Consider the following 22,784-nt stretch of genomic DNA (forward strand, 5'->3'; position numbering starts at 1 on the left):
AAGTCATATCAACAACGTCGCAGTTATTAGTGGAATGTAGCCTCTGAAGCGTGCACATCGATCGTTTCCATTCTCTCAGGGGTGGGTGTGTAAGTAGCGTGCTTTCACGGAGCGATTAAACCTTACTCAACAAATATTTAAATGTGCCATGAGTAGGCATGAATAAAGCATGATTCTGTACGAAGCAGCTAGCTTGTTTATGACTGAACATTTGCAAAACGCCCTACCAACTTCGGACAACAAAGCGCCCTGTGTGCAGTTTATGCTTTATGCATCACGAACGTTTACTTTCAGCAACAAGCCAACACGACCAAGTGCAAACTTTGAAGGGCTGTCTGGTTTGAAGGTATATCTATTAATCTTAAAGTTCTAAGAAACGCAAAGGGTTGGTTATAAAAATAATTCTGCGAAATAAATGCTACGGCTTCTTTATCCGACATTTGATGGTATTTAAGCGTGTATGTCGGTTGCTGCAAGATTTCACATTCCAGTCGACCAGTCAAATGTTTTTCCTTTTGTTAATCCTTCGCTCATAGAAATATTAGTTGAAATCATGAAGGTCAATGTAAGTGCTAAACCAAAGTTTCAGACTGTTGCATTAATATTTATAATCGCATTTGATCGTGATCGGAATGTTGTGATTAGTTGTGTTTTGAGTTCATGCAAGTTCAATGAAATGCCTCAGTTGCATTGATTTTATTAAAATGTATGGCCCAGTTTATAAATAAATGGACGCAGACTATCCTCGGAAATTATTTGTTTATAAGCCCCATCCCCATATTGAAACAAAAACATGGGTTTGTCGCAATGGCTTTATTTGTACTCTACTTTCATGGAGGTTTTTCTTGGTATCGGTCGTTTCTCAGTACCACGAAATATGAAGAGAACACTTGATCACGAAATCATGTATAATGCATATACTGATGTTCATATTTATACTTTGCGAGGGTCTTTAAATTTCCAAGAAAGACATACAACAGGATATTGAGCAACACAATGTAAACGGATGCTCGTAAAATGGATTCTCGAAACAGTTGTCATATATTGTGTGTTTGTATTTTTTTGTGTGCATGTAGGGGGGGGGGGGGGTAATATACAATGCGGTCATACCGTGCTGTTAACATACTTAGTGTAATCTCGTTGTGTCTCTTACATTAATTTATATATAAAAATTCAATCAGCGTGTGGCTAACTTCTTTAGAGTAGGATGTAAACACTTATCCCATAAAATGTCAAGGTGCAGGATCAAATGCATTTTATAAGTCACCGCACCACTAGATAAAGACATCCATTTCACACGGTTGCAACATGACGATTAATTATTTTATGCAGCTACACATAGTAATGTGACGATCTGCTGTTGTCCCACAACAAGGTCTTTGCTGTTGATGTACATCAGTTTCACATAAGACAATTTTATTTGTCCCCAGATGTCGATGTGAAGCCTTCTAGCCGTCTCCAATTAGGGCCACTAAAGACCTTATGTCAAATATCTCATTAAAAGATAAATATGGTGAATGCGCCATCTAATGCAGTTTGCAAAGTGAACGCCTTAAGTTTTGAATATATTTAAAGTCCTTTTATTTACTGGAAAAGTGTCTAGAAGTGTCTAAAAGTGTCTAGAAGTGTCTAGATAACCAGTAATTTGACGTTCAGATTATACTCCGTAATGAAATTATAACAGAAAAGCAAAAAATAACTTTTGCAATAATTTGTGTATGCTTCGTCATACACGTTTGATATACATAATACCTTACTTTGAATTTTAAAGCAACATTTTGCGCAGTGTTTTTCAACACAAGCGAATGATGTATGCCATGTAAAACTGAAATAAAATCGGCATGGATATAAACCTTCTTCCATGAAAAATATTAAATTACACGTTTCATTAAATGTTTCTATCATCACTAAGGAGCAAGCAAATGAGAAATAGTATGTATTGAATTTCCGACATCTTGTCATCAAAACAGGAATGCCAGAGTCGGTTTACAACTCAGCTGTTTGATATTCTTGAAAGAGGCAACTGAACATATTGCTGTATTTTTTTGCTGTAATAAAAAAGCAACATATCGCCTTAACAGCAGAAACTGGAACATTATGACGTATACATATACTAATCAATTGAACCAAGAGGATTGTATCCTCTTTAAAAAATCATCGCCGACGTCACCTCTTTAAAAAATCATCGCCGACGTCACAGCGTTAACACTATCTTGTATGCGTGTCTTGTACGATTCTTCTGCGACCTTTGCGTTCGCATTTCGTTGCTTCTGAGTATATGGCGTTTTCAGGGCGATTCTACAGTTTACCAGGTAGGACGCCATATTAAATCAGAGCCCATGCGTTACTTTTGAACATGTGTACAGAATTAGCCGTAAGGACGCCGACTTGTGGTTAAAAGATTAAAAAAATACGGTTGGACACCACCTTCAAACGTTCTTAAAATGCTCAAACGTCGAAACTTGGGATCCAAGCGCATCTTTGGTTACTGAAAGAACGCCAGTAAATACGCCTGACCAGTTTGACGGAGGTATAAGTTTTGAGTTCATTATGCGGCGGTTCTTAGTTAGCGCACCCGTGCATTTCGTGTGAACGTATATTTCGTTTTATGTTACTGCAGGTGCTGAAACACAATACAAATCTCTGGAATAAACAAGAACACTAATAACATCAAACACACCAACTCTTTTTTTATGTTAGCAAATGCTTGAAATAGCATTTGTGCAAATCCGTACAAAAACAGATGAATGAAAAATCCCCAACTGCTATGGGAGCAACAATCATTACTTTCAAAGACAAAAAGAGGTTGTTAAGGAATTCATTTATATCGAAACTCTGCACATTGATCGTGCATGCTACGAAACACGTGTTATGGTGCATGCTGAAGATAATATCCTTTGAAGTTCCATTATTGAGTAATGGTTTTAATTGCGCTATTAACCGAGAATATTTTCTGTGAGATATTGCATCTTATATGAGCGCCTGTATGCACATTAATAAAGTGGGTATCGGTGCGTGGTCTTTAAAGTCGCCCCAGAGCAATACACATGCAACAATGATGTTGGAGATATAAGTGGGTTTACAAACACTCATTTTTGAATTGAGCATTTATGAAATCAAAATAATGGATCAATGGCTTGAAGAATGAAATTCCACGGCAAGTGATGATTCTATACAATGGTTCCCGTGGTACGATTGAACAATTTGAGTAATTTGACCTACATTTCGAAAAAGTTATGGAAATCTTTTTAATATTAATGATGAAAAAAAATGCCAGGAGTAATAAATAATAGCAATAACGTCTTTAGATTTATGTTGTGATGGCAAATAAATTCAAATAATTTATGAAGTGTTGCTTTTATCATGTTAAGGGCGTTTTAAAACTCACTCAGATCAATCGTCGAGAGGTAAAACATTGATTGTACTTCTCTGCTCTGACGTATAAACATTAACCTCAGTATGTTAACATTAAACCCCGATTCAATAACTTTCTACCTTCGTGTTTCATGTTATTTGTACTTTTAAGCATCGATTATTTGAACATAATTATAATGATGATGATCTTAAAAATACAGATTTTGATCATTTTGTAAGCACTTAACCCATTTATGCCTAGTGTCTAGAAAAAAAGGACTTGGCAAACAGCGTAGACCCAGATGAGACGCCGCATGATGCTTTGTCTCATCTGGGTCCGCGCTGTTTGCTTAAAGGAATAATTCTGTAAGAAATATTATAAATAAAATTATAGAAATAAATATACTAGACATATCTAATTTTGGAAATAAATTGATCCAATTTAGAAGGATGAGAGAGTCCACTAGGCATAAATGGGTTAATTGTCCGTTAACAAATCTTGCAAAATGATAAACACCAGAAGCACAAGATCGAAACCATGTTCATGTAAAATTCAACATTTTGATTAAGCGCTAGATGGTTTTGGTTTTATCTTCGTGATAAAATGCATTATTTACCGATGCGAGTAAAAAGGCAACTTAGGTAGGTGTGATTGGTGACGCCTATGAACGGGTTTCATATCGCCTATGAACAGGTTTCATGACGCCTATGAACGGGTTTCATGACACCAATGCGCAGCATGCATGGAAGGATATTACTTCGCATTTTATAAAGATTACAATAATACACATTTTATTAGCCGATAAATGACTAGGAGGATCTAAAGACGCATAAATTGCACGCACTTATTTGAATCTTGAGAACGCCAAACCCTTCATATAAGTACACCGCTTTTACTCATGCTTCATGGGTAATAAATATTTCAAAAGTATAACAGCATTCTATACATAGATGGTGACGTCACTACGTTATTGTCACCTCTATGCTAGGACGCATCACATTCCCCTGGTTAGGAGATTTGTGATTCCGCCAAAATAGTTCCGCGTAGGAATGAATTTTTTTTTAATGAGAAAAACGGTGTTGAATATGTGTTTAAAATGGAATGTTATTTAAAGAAATTTTATTAAATTATGTTTAAGGGTGATTTCAAATGTCTATAAAGAAGAATTGCAATTATTAGAAACATGTTTATCTGTCTTACTTTCGCTTTCACAATTCAATCGTAAACATGGCAAGTCCAAGAGATATCATACTTGAGGTTGCTAAAAAGGGAGGATTTCCCATGCCACTCAAGGAACTGCAAATCGAAGCGTTACTTTGTGTCATTGAAAAACGTGACATTATGGCTATACTCCCAACAGGTTATGGTAAAAGCCTGATTTACCAGCTGGCACCACTTATCCTTAAAGATTATTATAATCTACAGAAGTCTGTTTGCATCGTGTTGACACCTTTGAACAGTATTATGCAAGATCAGATCATTGCACTGCAAAAGATTGGAGTACAAGCCTGTTGTGTGGACTATAACTGTCAGGGTGGTCAAGCAGTAAGACCGGTGTGTACACAATGGTATAACAGTGGTATTTTCGTATTTTTTCGGTCGGCTAGTTTCGGTATTGTTAGATCATAAACAACACCGCAGCAGTAACGAGTGGTATGTAGCCTTTGAAGCGTGTACATAGATCATCCCCATTCACAGAGAGGTGGGTGGGATTCGCGTCTTTAAAAAAACTGAATATTACTCAATGAATAGATCGTTGTGCCATGTTTGGATACGAGTTAATCATGCTTTTGTACAAAGTCGTTACCAGCTAACTTATTTATGACTGCAATTTAATAAAAGCCACAACAGCAAAAACAACAAAGCGCCTTGTGTGTTGTGTATTCTCGTACATAACGAACATGACGGTTACATAAAAGGTCTCTTTGATTTTAACGACACACAAAAATGGCCAATCAAAAGCATGAACAGCTGATTTTGTAGGTACATGTATTTCTTTTTATCTTTTAACCACAAAGAAACGCACAGGATTGGTCATGAAAAAAAAAACACCGCCATGATATATGTAAACATGTACCCATCGTTTTGAGTACGAGTTGTTTATTATTGTGTGTGGTTTTAGTTCGTTATTCATCGTGACAAATAGTAAGTAAGGCCAACACGTACAAAGTGTTTTACCTTCTATTTGTTTTGATTAGTTTTAACACATCATGTTTTTCATCACCATAATCTTCAGTCATCATTATCGCCATCACCATACCATCATCTTTATCTACATGATCCAGATTGACATCAGAATCACCATAATATTCAGTCATCATTATCGCCATCACCATAACATCATCATTATCTACATGATCCAGATTGACATCAAAATCACCATAATCTTCTTTTTCTTCTATAAAAATATTGTAACCCATATTTTTTTAGTGTGTTCATCGCCCTCGTCATCTTCTTTATTTTCGTATTGTTGTCTCTTTAACGATTTTCACACATGATTATTTCTGTAATTTATGTAGAGAACATAATTACAAACATAATCGCTATGATGTGAAATGTCTGTGAAATAATAAACATTTCCTCACAGCAATTGAGAAATTTAATTAAAAAATGTGGTCAACGTCGCAATTTAACCTGTCTACAACCGTACTTACTGATGCCAATGACTTGCTTTCAACTCAATATTTTTAGTAATAGTTCCTTTCGTGCAAACCTGCCTATCAGTCATCTTATACGAGCCGCTCTTTGAGAAACCTGGGCTTAATGCATTGTGCGTAAAGTGTCATCTCAGATTAGCCTGTGCTAATCAGGGACGACAATTTCCACTTTTATGGTATTTTTAGTTTCAAGGAAGACCATCCTTACCGAAAATCAAGTTTAGGCGGAAAGTGTCGTTCCTGATTAGCCTGTGCGGACTGAACAGGCTAAGCTGGGATGACACTTTGCGCACATGCATTAAGTCTAGTTTTCTCATAACAAGGCTCATTTGAATGTTTTATCTGCTCCTTCATAACCGGTACTTCTTGTGCAACACATTTGCTAGTGTGGTCTTGTTCAAAACATAGTTCAACCAGAAAACTCAGAGTGAGGAAAAGAAACTTGCAACGGGAACAAAATGTATCGACATTTGCATAAAATCATCATACACAGTTTCAGCAGTATGTTTTACAGGGACTTTACTTAGCCCCATAATCAACTTGCAGATCCCGTCAGTTCTAAAATAACATTTAAAATCAAGCACTGGCATTTAATATGCATGACAAAGTATTCATTAATCAACGGTGAATTCTATTGCTGCAATAATACAACAAGAACGCAGAAATCTTTGGCCTAACGTTTACATTCCAACAGGTGTCTTATGAAATGGCTTCAATTTCCGTGTATGAAGTGTTGTACCTAATTACAAAATGAAATAATAGGACATTATAGTATTCCTTTTGAAGTGACAGACACGGCAATTAATTAAGAGGGCGACATCATAGACAATGTTATGTGATACAACGTTAAATATTAAAATACATAATTAATTTTTATGTTTTCTTTGAAACAACTTCTATGGAACATTAAGGCAAAACAAGTGGACATAAACTTTGGTAATTAGCGAGTCAAGATGGCTTTGAACGAGACACAATTTACTTGCACTCCTGGCCTTTATTATAACGACAGATGATTGATTTTCCTATGATGTTCGCTCTCCGTTTAATAATATTTAAGTTTGTTTGTTCAAAGATTTTCTTATTCGCGTGTTTAGATCTATTTTTGTTCTATTGACACAAAGCGCAACGTCTCAAACAACACCATTATCTTTTTCTTCATCATCGATACCGTCGTCATGGACGTCAACAACAAAACAAGGCCATGACTATACATCGTCATCAACATGCATTTTCAATGATAAAACCGAGAGTATGTTTTTGTCTTGAAAATCGAACATTCTGGTTGCTATGGGCTAGAGGTCAACTGTTACGGACTTCTTGACGTTTCTACATTTCTACGGTCAATAAAGATGTGAATCTTATCCACATTGGAAATCAAGCAAACGGGCTAATCGAATGTGATGGATTATCTTACCACTATAAGTAGATCATCCAGACACAAACAACGCCGAGGGCTGTCAGTCTGGCTTCATCCCACACGTGCTCGTCGGGTTATTGCCGGGTTGCGCAGTAAATGTCTATAATTATTAAGTCTCATGAAAAATGTGTATATATGCGTGGAACATCTTTCTCAAACTTACAATGTGCATTTAGTATAGGGCCATACCCGTTCGTCTGGATGCAGACAAATGACGGAAGTAAAAAAACAACTAACTAAACTGCAAACAATGTGCATTTCGCTTTCTGCATCTAAGAATGTCGTTATCATTTTAAACAGTACAACCTGGAAAATAAGGCTGTGTTTTTATTCGTGAATTTGAAACGTGAATACAGAATTATAGACTAATGCAAGTGCTAATATACATTTCTGTGGAAAATGATAGGCACATCGATATATCAAACTAAATCAGTCTTTGGAAAAAAACTACATGAGAATTGTTTCAACGGGTCGTTTCTACTATGCCTTGTATGACGTGGACGGTATCAGATGTATTGTTGTGCCCAAAACCCTTTTCCTGAATTATAAACGTGCTTTTGGTAATTTCATGTACACAATTTATTGCACACATTTTCTTTTCCGACACATTAACATTCTTAAAAGGAAGTCAGTGTGCTAATTACATGGAAACAAGTTAGTAGAAGCATTAATGATTTGTAGCGCACATTACTATTCATACGAATACTTGTCATTCCTTTTTTATAATATATGTGACAAGATCATTTGGTTACCAGGTCACTAAACCAAACGGGGCTTAATAAAGAACAAACTTATATAACGATATTACTTGCAAAGCTCAAACACAGTCGGAAGCACCTGCCCGGTATATATGACTTCTGGTTACCAAAAATAGTTAAACAGAAATGCGTTACAGTGCAAGAGTACCCGTACTGTCCCGAATTCCAGACGGCGTTCTTGACAAGTACATCCGAAACGATAGAACAGGTCCAGAAAACAGGAAAAGTATGTCTTCCAAAAATACATGTACTTCACAGCGAGTGAGTCGGCTGTGTTCAATTCATGTGACGTTTTATGTCGTTTTAGCTGCAGAAGGATCGTGTCAATGGAATGCCTAGCTTATTTTTCGGAATTCCTCGTTTTCCTCGTTCAAAAATGCATATCCCTGCTGGCAACCGAGACTAACTTGCAAAAATGTGTGAGCAAGAAATGTGCGTGATTTTTGGTAAGACCGGCATGGAACAAGAAGAAAGTTATACTTAATGTTTGCGAGTAATACGTTTTCTATATTGTTGCATGCTAATTTACTATTTAATGTAAATATGAGCATAATAATAGTTCATAGTTGGAGCAACATTGCTTCAACATACCATGGCAAGCGAGCGAATTAAGTAAATTAACCTGTCACTTGGAGAGATATTAAACATCGTCACCTGCTGTACCAACTCCACGCATATTACCATACCCTTTTTAATAAACATTGCGGTCTTTCTAGATACCCTTTAAAAATATTAATAAACAGTTACATGTCAGTTAATCAATGGCAAATCAGACAGGGTTTAAATCCGAGCCTTTGTGCTCATTGAGTCGGTGTTCCAAGGTCGTCCTAACATTTTTTACGGTTTACGGCAATGTCTAATCGCTCGAAATTCAAACCTGTGTGAACTCGACATGTTCAATGATATCATTATATAAGCCTGTGAATAAATGTGAAAAACTAAGCGAAAAAGGCGGCTTTTTTCAAAAGCAGTTTTCATATGTCATTTTTCAAAACAACATACCAACCTTCGGCGCACTTCAATAGGATTTGAAAGTCGTCAACATGCGCCCCGAGTTTACGTAGGCGTGTTTCTAAATTGAATCTCGTAACATTCACAAATATGCGCCACTTTCCCATACGCGATAAGAGCTTATTAAATCGTAACTTGAATCGATCGATATGGATTCATGTTAATTCCTGTCTGTATTGAAACTATTTGAATTTTATATAATGTCGACAACGGACTACTTTCGCTGGGCGTGTCGGTTGCACTGCGTAACCGTGGCTGAATATTGACACATGATAAAAACACATGTCGTTCTGCCCCCTTATTTTAAAACTGGGTCATCGGGGAATTTCAAAGGGCTCTTCACTGTGCCGTTAGGGGATTGTCAGATAAAGGAATTTAATATTTTACAGCGAATGTGCGCTATTTGGCGACTATCCTGTATAAATTATAAATTGTTTATGGAAAACTAAACATAAATTAGTTGATATTTGCTTTGGTTCACTATTTATCCAATCGAATTTTTTTTTCAGAAATAGTACGCGAATTTCAGGTCATGTTTCCGTAATAAAGATTATATCTCCAAACGGCAAGAATGAATTATGTTGTGAAAGTACAAAAATGCGTTGTTAGATGCGGATGGGTAGTTGTATGGTATTTTTGCTTGCAGCGTCTCATTATAAACATACAATTTACGTAAAGTTACACCTCAAACAGTTTCTCAATAAGGAAAACTGACTCATTATAACTAAATGAGATTTTTGTTTTTGTTTTGGTAAATGCGGAAGAACGCGTATCGATAACTCGCTCTCACGGTGTTCTGTTAAACGTTTTATTTCATTTTAAAGAAAATCTTTATTGATGTCAATTAAATTATCAAGCAACTTGCTTCAAAAGACACACGTGTTGTTGTTTATTTTGTTTGTCACATGCTTTTGCATATAGATGGCAAAAATATGGACCAAAGATCCATCACATGTCCAAACCAGTTAAAATCGAAACCAATAATATCATAAATTTTCTCACAGGAAACTTTGATCGCGAGTCTTAGTTCTTCAGTTCGCTTATTGAAGAGTTTATAGAGGTATTTATTATGTAAACATCGCGACATTTTTGTGGTTATTCGTCTAAACCTCTCATCCCATTTTACCAAGTAGAAATTAGCGATGAATGAAGTTTATAAAACACAACGCACTAAAAAGCGGGAAGGAAAACCGCAGACGACAGTTTTAAGTTTAAATGAATACCTGTTCTGGTATAGATGATATCTGTATCCGCGAAAGTATGCAATGTGTTCAAAACAAAGTCGTTCGAAATTTTGCACAAAAGTGACCAAGTAAAACCAATTTTAAATGAACAAAGAAGTGACACAGTGAAAAAAGGCACTACTATGATATGCTTTCCTGACCTGGTTAAGTCAATACTTCAAATGACCTTTATTTCTTAACAATAATACGTTTTTAAGAGAACTTAGTCAATATTTTAAGCCAAAAATAGTTTCCTAAAATACAATTTCGGTTCGAAAAGCAATGCCATTCTATTTTGAACGTCAAGCCTCATGTTTGTGTTAAAGGGACTGTCAAACATATTTTGGCATGTATTAAAGCTTGTCATTAACTGCTTAAAATGCTTTATATTGATAAATTTAAACATTTGAACTAAAAATCTCCAGTAAAAAAAAATAAGAATACAAATTAAAAAATAGAAGACAAAACGTTAACTTCCACAGGGCTCGAACCACTGACACCTAGAGTCATGGAGTTATGGAGTAATATGTCTCCCGACTTTACCACTCGCCCAACCACGCTCACTACTAAATCAGAGGTATTTTTTAGCTCTATAAGCAATCCTCGTAGTTCCAAAAAATACCGATTCGCGTCGAACGACGCATTTGACTGTTGGACAGTCCCTTCAAATAATGACTGTGTTTAGAATTAAGAGCTTCAAAACTTTGAAGAAGATCAAAATCGAACGTAAAAGATGCGAATATAACTAAACGATGGCTTCAAATAGTTCTCTAAGCGTTTTTATTGAAAAGAATAAAATGTTCATATCAATAATCTAAGACAAAGGAGCTTTTCCATTCATGTCCTTTTATCATAACAGCCGTGATTATCGTTAGCATTCTTCAAAACAAAAACGCGTTGTTCGTAACAAAATTGTTATACTATCAAAATACACGCCTTATATCCGATATCTGATATCGACGCAGCGATTCATTTGTTTGTTTGTAAACAAAGAAAATGGCGCGAAACTATGACAGAAATATGTTAACTATGCCAAATAGCTATCGGTGCGAAACGACAATGATAACGAGCAAACAAAGTCATAGCCGTTCTTTGTTGGCGATAAGTTTTACTTTTGTGCAACGTCATTGTGAAAAAGGTGGTACCTTTTAGCACGAGCATTTCTCTTAAATTCGTTATCTCCGCGTTCGACAATGTGAACACATTAGGCAATTAGTGTTATCGATTTAACACCTATTCAACACAGGGTTAATTAACCGTCAATGAATAGATATTTCGATTTCGTTATTATGATAGTAAATCATGAGGTGAATCCACGATTTAAACAAATGAATTTTCTCGAGAAATCAGATTTTAGAAAGGCTTTGGGGGTAAGAAATCTAAGCTCCAAAGCTCATCTAGTCTTACACAACATACCAAGACCTACTTATTATGAACTAGGCGCTAAGCGTCTGCATAATTAGGCTCATTTTAATCTCCGTAAAACTTGGTTTCATTGTCTTAGCTGCATTGCGTGGGTAAATGCGTTTCCGTTCGATTGAATTCGAGTTTTCGTGACCTGACTTATGCAATAAGAACGGTCAAAGGGAGACAACTTTCCTTACGTAACGGACTTCATGTGACTCGCGCGCGTGTAATGGTTGTGTAACATTATGAATCATGCCAAACGACGTGATATTCACTTAAACTTATCTTAATACTATTCCAATAGAAAAGCATACAAGAAGCTTTAACGGAAGATTTCCTATATTTTTGATGTGACGTTCTTAAAATTGTATGTCCGTAGTTCTGTTATGACGCTTTTGCAATAACAAGCAATTATTTAGACATGTTAACGTTATTCAACTATGAAACAGAAACAGTATATTATCAGTAAATTGTTACTGACACAAGGAAGTGTGAACTTGATAAAAGAAATACAGAAAATATAGCCATACGACATTCAACAGAAATTCAAAATGTAAGAAGAGGTTCAAATGGTTAAAATCATTAATACCTTTAAGAACTCTCTACATTATTTTTTTTAATTCGAAGTAAAGACATCATAATGTAAGGTTTGTTGCCCAATAACATAAATTAAACTATTAAATAAAAACTGAAAGTTAAATAAGGCAGCTGGGAAGGTTATGTTTTTTTCATTCGGACAACATTTCGCATGTGTAACCTGGCGTAGAATGCATACGAATTTACATAAATACTCACTATGTAAATGCATGTAGTTGTTGCATTATCATTCAAAAGAACGCGTCCGAGACAAGATAATTTCATACGTTTAAAGTTCCAGTTATAATTGCACTCACAACTGTGTAACAAAATCACTGCATATTTCAACTGACCAGTGAACAACACACTCGTGATTTCAAGAAATGCGGTATTGCTGCTGTACCTTCATTGTGGCTTGCCAAGGACATCAATAATTGGGTCCTGGGCGTAATTCGTCAAGTGTTTTCAAGATAAGCCTGTTTGTTCCGAACATTCTGATCTGGGACACTTTCCACAAAGACGGCATTTTTATTAAGAACAGACTTCCTTTAAAAAATCCATCAAAGCGGAAAGTGTCATCCCTGTTTAGACTGTGCGGGGTACCAGGCTATCGATCAAAGCGGAAAGTGTCATCCCTGTTTAGACTGTGCGGAGTACCAGGCTATCTATCAAAGCGGAAAGTGTCATCCCTGTTTAGACTGTGCGGGGTACCAGGCTATCCATCAAAGCGGAAAGTGTCATCCCTGTTTAGACTGTGCGGAGTACCAGGCTAATCTGGGACACAATTTTCTCAATCGAAAATATCCCCGTTTTTAAAGAGCGAAGTTAATTAAAATAGAGCAATCTATTTTACCTAAAAAACAACAACAACAGCAAAGATAAATTATCGTAAGGAACAATGTTCAGCGGAAAAAAACATGAGTCTAAGATGTTTGTGATTAAATGTTTGTTTTCCTTATTCATTTATTGCACGCGGTTTCAGACAGAAATTTCTACTTTTGGTGCAAACAAGATGTCTGTTTTGGGTACATAATCTGACGAATGTTTACTAAGCATCAACACTGCGAGACTGTCGACGTCATAGATCGAGCACATACGGGACATGTAACCGTCCATACACCTCAAACATATGGCGCACCAAAGGGGTCGAAACTTTAACTTCTGCTACAGCAGAAAAAATGCTGCTCGAGCAGCATTTCAATGCTGCTCGAGCAGCAAATTACTGCTCGAGCAGCAAATTACTGCTCGAGCAGCATATTTGCTGCTCGAGCAGTATCTAGATGCTGCTCTAGCAGCAAAATTCCTGCCCGAGCAGCAATTTTTTCTGCTGCAGCAGAAAAATCCTGCTCGACCAGCATTTATTTTTAGAATAAGCCCTTGAACCGTCAGCCAATCAAATTTGAGCTTACAAACGGACGACATAAGCTACCTCTACGGAAACGAAAAAGACCTGACAAGGACTTCAGAAAAACTGCAACAAACTCATAATCTGTGTTTTAATTAATTATTATTAAATTCTCATCCCTTTTTCGTAGTTGTTCATAAAATAATAATTAAACTTTCAAATCTATAAGTCATGTAGGAACATGCAAATTTGGTTGATCAATTGCTCCAACGTTACATGATTTATGCCTATGTGTAATCTGATTCTGATTGGCTGATGCCATAATCTAAAAATAAATGCTGGTTCAGTAGGATTTTTCTGCTGCAGCAGAAAAAAAATGCTACTCGAGCAGCAAATTGCTGCCCGAGCAGCATCTAGATGCTGCACGAGCAGTAATTTGCTGCTCGAGCAGCATTTTTTCTGCTGTAGCAGAAGTTAAAGTTTCGACCCCTTTGGTGCGCCATATGTTTGAGGTGTATGGACGGTTACATGTACCGTATGTGCTCGATCTATGACGTCGACAGTCTCGCAGTGTTGATGCTTAGTAAACATTCGTCAGATTATGTACCCAAAACAAACATCTTGTTTGCACCAAAAGTAGAAATTTCTGTCTGAAACCGCGTGCAATAAATGAATAAGGAAAACAAACATTTAATCACAAACATCATAGACTCATGTTTTTTTCCGCCTTTTTTTCTGCTGCAGCAGAAGTTAAAGTTTCGACCCTTTTGGTGCGCCATACAAACAGTCATGAGGTTGTCAATTACAGCTGAAAGCTGTTGTTGATTAGCCACAGCGGCTACTATTTTAGTTGTTTGTTCACCCCTACCGTTTCCTTTTTTAGTCTGGTCAATCGTCAACATCGAATATTAAGTACCGGTACGTCTAGTATACATTATTTTATGTACAAGCCTTCTATCTTGAACCTTGGAACATGTCTTTCAAAGTGTTGAATTTTTTCCGCAGTGTTATTCGATACCACCTACTGTTTACAAAATAACTTAGGATCACAAGCACGTGCAAAATGTCGTTTTTAAAAGCCTTGCAAATGACAATATACCAAAACAACTATGTTACGATGCACCAAATTTAGACACTTGCTCGCCTCCATAAAATCAAAAGTTGCAGCATCTTTCTTATTTTATAGCATGTGAAATACTTACAGTTATATTGTTGCCATTATTATAATGACCTTTCTTAAAAGACATAAAGCATTGATTCCAGTCATGAAAACGACAAATTCTGCGAACAATATTGCCCTATAAAATCGTAAACTCAGCTCTCAACAATAAGTGCAAATGTTGTCTGAGAAAAAGCGGTTAATGTGCGATATTTCTGAAAGTCGAACACATATCTTGCATGCATGCACGTGTGGATATTGCTTTTGCAGCCATCAAAGAAATGCCAGAAGAAATAATCAGCAATTAGTTGCACTTGATAGCACGATAAAAAAAACCTCAAAAACGCATGTTCATGTCTTAAATTTCGAGCTCTGAACATATCATTATTGTTTCAGTAGGGTTCAATGTTTGCAGTGAATGCGCGCGTACGTCCGTTCGTGATAAAATCAATGCGTGCTTGCGAGTGTGTTTGCATGTAAAAGGGTTTGTATGTTTGTATGTATGTGCACGCAATACGTTTGCAATGCATGCCTGCGTGTTTGTACGTTCGCGCGTGCGCAGTTTCTTGTGTACGATTAAAAGTGTGTATGTGTGTGTGTGTGTGTTGCCCGTGCATGCGTATTAACGTGCATGTTTGTCGTCGCTATCGCCTTTTTTCGAATGTGCATCTTCAAAAATACCATCCAGTATCAACTATTTGGCTACAAAAATGTATTTTATTTATTGATATTGTGTCAATTTCGCTAATTCTGGCTTTGTTCTTCAGTTGTTACTCATTCCAAAGAAATGTGGAAATGTTAATGCTAAATAATTGTATGGGAGTTTATTTTAAAGTTTTTTTTAGGATGCTTGTTTATTATAATGATTTAATACGACCATTTCTATAATTGCCTTCGTTATTTGTGTCGCTTTTCAATTAATTGAAGCTTCAATCTCATGCGCACCAAAAGTAACGACACTTGGATTTGCATACAAATGAACAGCTTCTTTATCGTACATTCAGGATAAAAAACTCTGAAAAAAAATGACTATTCAACTTAAATTACTTGGAATATGTGATCGATTTTTGAACCCATTCTAAAATCAGCCGCCAACACTGGGCTTGTAATATTTGATCGGTCGTTGAACCTATTTTCAAATATGCTCCACACACTTTGACGGGCTAGATGATTATTACAAAATGACAAATATGAAAACCGCCAAACAATCTTTCTGATTAAATGGGCAATCAATCCATATAACACGTGATCGAATTGTGTCTGGGCGCCTGACACGTGTCAGAGGGCTACCCAACACGTGTCGAGTGCTAATTAGTGGAAAGCATGATGGTAGCCTAAGATTAGCTCCGCATGTCAGGCATTGTCACGAGTTCAGATTATGTGGATGAACTATTCAAAGTATACAGGACCTAAGGAGAAGTGACACGTGTGGAACATTAAGATGTTCACGTTACACACAATTTTGGTTAATTAAGATTTTTATCGTGACGCATTTCACGTACGTTCATTAATCTATGTTGATAAATTAAAGCGTAATTTGCTACTTATAGTTACTTAAAGCAGAGACTGTAACTGTTCACTTGTTTATGACATTACACAAGTTTTATTTTTATTGATAGTCGGAAATAAAAACATAGAAAAAGAAATCAATGATATGCATTTTTCGGCCTACATTTTTCGGTAAACATTTTGAAATATCAACATTATATCTTGCATGTTACACACTAAAGATGGTACTATCTTCTCCTTAAGCCCGTATTATACACGCTAAAAATGGTACTATCTTCTCCTTAAGCCCGTATTCAGGAGTTTGTAACGATGTCAAGAAACATTTTCCAACCCTAAACAGAGAAATTGTCACTTTAGGGACCACTCATCCATTAAAAGGAGTCCATAAAGAATGAGACGCTGTCCTCGAAATGTGTCATGGAATACATTACTGGCATTCAAATGATCCGATTAAAAGACACTAAAATAAAACAACAGTTAAACGTCGTCGAGTCATCGACCTCCAGAAATTGAACCCTACAATAAAACAGAAGTGTCATCTACTGTAAAAAAAATAAAAGTCCGAAGAGAAGCCTTTGTGATATAAGAAATACGATCAGAACTATATCGGTACAAATGAATAATGTGAAAAAAGACAGCATGGAAAAAAGTAATTCCAATTTTGACACGTGACAATACAGTTTTGTCTTAAGAACTTCTGTCCAGAAGGTTTGTTTTCCAGATTCGTTAGACGCAAGAGTTCTTTTTAAATATAAGTGAGTTCGTTAGACGCAAGAGTTCTTTTTAAATATAAGTGAGTACTGTATATCCGATATTTTGGTGCTGACACTAATTTAACCCATTATGCCTAGTGGACTCTCCCATCCTTCTAAATTGGATGAATTTATTTCCAAAATTAGGGATGTCTAGTATATTTTTGTGTGTGTTTATAATGAACTTCTTGCAAAAAACGTGCTAATGTTGACCACAAAAATATTTTAAGACATGAAATTAGCCGCGCTAGGGGGAAACGGGGCTTATAGCATTTGCGTTAAGAGATTCTTGTCGCTTTTATGGAATTTTCGTCTAATGGAGGTCTCTTCTAAACAATTTATCCCAGTTCTCACAGGACTCGGCCCAGTTCTCACAGGACTCGGCCCAGTTCTCACAGGACTCGGCCCAGTTCTCACAGGACTCGGCCCAGTTCTCACAGGACTCGGCTCAGTTCTCACAGGACTCGGCTCAGTTCTCACAGGACTCGGCTCAGTTCTCACAGGACTCGGCTCAGTTCTCACAGGACTCGGCTCAGTTCTCACAGGACTCGGCCCAGTTCTCACAGGACTCGGCTCAGTTCTCACAGGTCTCGGCTCAGTTCTCACAGGACTCGGCTCAGTTCTCACAGGACTCGGCTCAGTTCTCACAGGACTCGGCTCAGTTCTCACAGGACTCGGCTCAGTTCTCACAGGACTCGGCTCAGTTCTCACAGGACTCGGCCCAGTTCTCACAGGACTCGGCCCAGTTCTCACAGGACTCGGCCCAGTTCTCACAGGACTCGGCTCAGTTCTCACAGGACTCGGCTCAGTTCTCACAGGACTCGGCTCAAATAACAAGTTTTTTTTAAATATAAGTGAGTACTGTAGGAGGTCTCTTCTAAACAATTTATCCCAGTTCTCACAGGACTCGGCTCAGTTCTCACAGGACTCGGCTCAGTTCTCACAGGACTCGGCCCAGTTCTCACAGGACTCGGCTCAGTTCTCACAGGACTCGGCCCAGTTCTCACAGGACTCGGCCCAGTTCTCACAGGACTCGGCTCAGTTCTCACAGGACTCGGCCCAGTTCTCACAGGACTCGGCCCAGTTCTCACAGGACTCGGCCCAGTTCTCACAGGACTCGGCCCAGTTCTCACAGGACTCGGCTCAGTTCTCACAGGACTCGGCCCAGTTCTCACAGGACTCGGCCCAGTTCTCACAGGACTCGGCCCAGTTCTCACAGGACTCGGCTCAGTTCTCACAGGACTCGGCTCAGTTCTCACAGGACTCGGCTCAAATAACAAGTTTAATCACTCCCGCTTGACCCTATGAACTTCCATCAAAATTCAAATCAAATCTCGGATTGAATCACAACTACAGAGTTCATCATGTTTAATGTATTCGATTTATCACAATTATCCCATTAATCAATTCCAAAACACGAGAATCCTGTTTATGCCACCATTGCGACAAAAATTTCCCGCTATCAGTACATGCAGTAACTGTACCCTATTATTTTGATCGGCTTGACTATGACACGACCCACATATTTTCTCCGTAAGAAATATTAATGGTATCTGTCCGTTACCCTCGCGGAAGTGACCTTTTTACGAAGGTATTTGCATAATCCTACAAGCGAGCCAGTGTTGGGTATCCAAATCATAGTTGATGGGTTTTTAGCCCTGACAAGATTTGTGACAATCGGGGAAGCCATTCTAAGACGTTTGGAGATGTTTTAACCTTGTTCTTGTGGGAGACCAGTATTAAAAAGGCCATATTTTGTCTTGGGTTTTATTTCTGATAATTAGCGGTTTCTGAATTTTCTGTGTAATGAATGTCAGATAAATTCCGGCATGCTTCGATTGAAATGTGTGTATTGCTATGTATTTTCTCGAGTTCGAACTTGCCTTTGAGCCGATTAAAGCAAAATATAATTTTATTAAAACAATTGTTGTACACTTTTCTTAGTACCAATGTGTAGCTCATACCTTGCATGATTTGTTTTAGCGTGTTTTATATTTTATATATTATATTTTATATTGTTTTGTTTTTGCAGTTTCACTTTGCAATTTACGTTTAAAGTAAGTCTAATGATGATACCATATAAGTCGGCGCAGTCCACACAGGCTAATAAGGGACGATACTTTCTGCTTTTATCGAATTTTTGTTAAGGCGCAATGTGTCGTCCCTTGTTAGCCTGTGCGGACAGCACAGACCAATACGATACGACACTTTACTCCCATGCATTAAGCGCCGTTTTCCTAGAACGAAACTCATTGAGTCAAAATACCCTATAATTTTTACAGACGACAATTTTATGTGAGCATTCAATCGGAATCATCGGTTTTATCGCAAAACTGCACAGAACGTCTTTTGTGACAATCTTAACTAAAGCTTGCTTGTTTGTCCCAGCATAATTCACGCCATTGTTCGTAACTTCTCGTTGCTCAATATCAAATGATAATTTTCCACACTGTCCGCATGGAAAATGCCCGTAAATCTAGATTTTGTTACATTTTTTCCCGCGCTTTTGTGCAAAAGGTTTCAGACAAAAGCCAGTAATGTTATCGACTGATTTGAAAGAAATTAGGTCACCCGTGCGATCGAACTTTAAAAATGCGTAAAATTTGAGTTATTGCGTTAACAAAACATTAGTATCATGAGTTTCAGATTTCGCGATAGTGAGGATAAAATTTCACAAAATGATAAACGCGACCAACACGGTCAGTGATTGATAGTTGATTGTTTATCGTCTTGATTTTATTTTTAGGAATTGTGAATAATATACCAATCCGTCGAATTGTTTTAGATCAGTGATTGATAGTTGAACTTGATGGTCTATCGTGCGTTGACCTTGATCCCAATGAAGCCTTCCAAGTTTTACCGTAGATAGTGGTGATGCAAGTTATCGTTGGGGTTATGATGATGATGTTGATGAAAGGGAATATGAGGAAGATGAATTCGAATAAAACAATGATGTTTACGCTATGACCATGGATACGTCGATGTAATATTTAAGTGATACTTGAGAAAAGTGCGTGACAAAAACATAAATGTTTATTTTAATTAGAGAAAAACCTGTCATCAATGAAACGCCAAGATGATTGGAAGACGACTTCTGGATGATAAATATCGGCTGTATAATACTTTGCGTAAGCGTACAATTACGTACACGTATAAAGATACAGAACGATGAATGGCACAACTTGACTCTGACGTCAAATTTACTTAATATCAATTACCAAATGCGTTTGCATGAGTCGCCTTGAGTTTATTTTTAGTAATCGTGAAAAATATACAGCTTCGTCGAATCGTTTTATTCCCTATGTTACATGAAATCAAACAGTGGCCATTGTTTTAATTACACAATACAAGCGGTTAATGATTCAACAAAGTGCAATGTCATTACCGCATCATCTGACTCACCAGACGCTTTGATTGCTTTTTTTAACCCAATGACCTAATACTGCGTTAAAGAAAATAACAAAATAGCAGCAGTGTTCGTTGCTTGATGGTGTCTAATTTCAACGAATCGCCGTCTGACAACGAGTAAAGTACAGGTGTATTTTGTTGCAAACGATTGTTTGAAATTCACGCACCTTTTGTCGAGTGGAGTAGACGACAACGGTTTCGATGTTGTAATTTAGGCAATCGACATCACAGACGACAATATAACTTATGTTTCTCCCACGTGTTTTTCTTGTTTTCGGTTTCTTTCAAAGGGTTTCAAACGACTGCGGTACTCCTGAGCATTAAAAATAGAATCGATAGGTGTATTTTGTTTCCACATACGGATGACTAAGTATGAACGGAGTGAATGGCGGATGCTGGGGCGCACGTGCTTAATTTGTAATGAAATCTCTTTTCTCACATACTAAATGCATTTCGGTCACCAACGCATTTGTTGTTGAAACCAACAAGCGAGTGTATTTAAGAAATGAGAAACTATCTCAAATTTTAACAATGTAACCGATCTCTTTTATGTAATTGTAATTTTTAGGTGAAAAAGGTTTCTTTAGGTCAATGTGCCAACGAATAGGGGTTCGCATTAAAAGCATTTAAGTTTAAAGTTCATCTGCTTGTTTTGTTCTCTCTTTTTTTTTTGGGGGGGGGGGGGAGGGGTGGGGTGCGGGTGATATGGTATATACCTAATTTTTTAGGTATATCAACGTATGTTTCAGTCGATTCATGTAGATTTATATAGATATCGATATTGCCTGTACTCAAGCTTTATTAGCACACCTAATGTTATTTAAAGTTCTTACGTTTACATGCATTTTCAAATGCAACATAACCTACTAGTATAAGAGACGTCTGATAAGCCTTTTATATTAAATTTAACACATAAACAAATATGCGTTTTTTGTTTGAGAGATATTATATTCCAAGACATCAAACAAAATTAAATGACAAGAGCTGTATCAGACAGGTAGACGTACTCTTCTGTCGTAAAACATGTAATTTTTAATAACAAACAAAAGCCTATTCAATATGTTAAACAAAAATGCCCGCAATTGTGTTGCATCTCTATTCGGATGGAGAGAAATAATTAACGAAGAAGTTTTTTTTACAAACACTTCTGACAATCTGATGCCTTAAACGAAAATAATGAAACATTGTTATTTCTAAAACAAATCATATTTTTAATTCTCAATGAGTGTCCTTCGCTCCTTTTTTTGTTATATCTTTTTACGACAAGATTGTTTTTTTTTTTTACCTGATCACAATGCGACTGGCATTAAAATACAATTAAGATTAAATCATGGGAAATATTATTGATATCTTGATCTTAACTTGACCATACACGTCGTAAACAATCTGAATAATAAACACAGGTGTGTGGAAAATGATATCTTATGATTGACACAATTTAATGCGAAAATCGATCGGTATTTTTCACGTAATTAGTGAAAAATATGATCCGTGGAACTTTTCGGCAAACAGCGACTTTGTTACTGGCGTAAGGCAAAAAGGATCTGACATTAAAACTTGGAATTAAGTTGTGACCATCAAACAATATAAAAGCTCATTCGCGCTCGGACGTTAACCCTAATAGGATCAACAGAAACAATCTAATTAAGGCTAAGCACGCAACGAAAGAAGTTTCGCATTAATCAATTTGTTCAAAAAATGGTTCGGGAATACAATATTATTCCCTATGGACTCTCTGGCAAATGTCTGCAGGCCTCGTTACCCTTCTCTGTCTTTGAATTTACATCCCCGATGTGTGAACTTCCTACGACATTTGGATCTGCGCATTAAACAATGCGAGAAAAGTCGCAAATCCAATAAGGCGTCTAGAGAAAAAAAACACTACTCATTGACTCAAACTACTTGCTCAGCGTGTGAACCACGGGTCAACGACCGGAAAACCGCGCGAACTAACTGTGTCAGTTTCAGTTTGTTGACCCCGACCAAGGTCCTTTCAGGACACATCTGAAGCGAAAGGTCAACGGTCATACGGGAGATTTGCTACACAGCCGTTGAACGATGGCCATCTGTATACGCGGCAAACGATGCACGCTGTTAATCTATCTAAAAATAGAACTGACCTATAATGAACCTGATGTGGGAACTAAAATGTAAAACTTTGACCGCGCTACGAGGTCACGGGGTCAATCTTTGTTATGGTTTGAGGA

The 22,784-nt window shown here is 37.1% G+C and overlaps 1 protein-coding gene across 1 annotated transcript; it reads left to right on the forward strand.

Moving 5' to 3' along the window:
• The first annotated feature begins 4,582 nt into the window (after positions 1-4,582).
• On the forward strand, positions 4,583-18,469 carry LOC127859090 (aspartic and glutamic acid-rich protein-like). The gene is made up of 3 exons (XM_052396513.1): positions 4,583-4,900; positions 17,517-17,993; positions 18,065-18,469. The coding sequence occupies exons 1-3, from the start codon at positions 4,583-4,585 to the stop codon at positions 18,467-18,469; spliced, it is 1,200 nt and encodes a 399-aa protein (XP_052252473.1).
• The last annotated feature ends 4,315 nt before the right edge of the window (positions 18,470-22,784 follow it).

This window comes from Dreissena polymorpha, chromosome 1, assembly GCF_020536995.1.
Source record: "Dreissena polymorpha isolate Duluth1 chromosome 1, UMN_Dpol_1.0, whole genome shotgun sequence".
Classification (NCBI taxonomy): Eukaryota; Metazoa; Mollusca; class Bivalvia; order Myida; family Dreissenidae; genus Dreissena; species Dreissena polymorpha.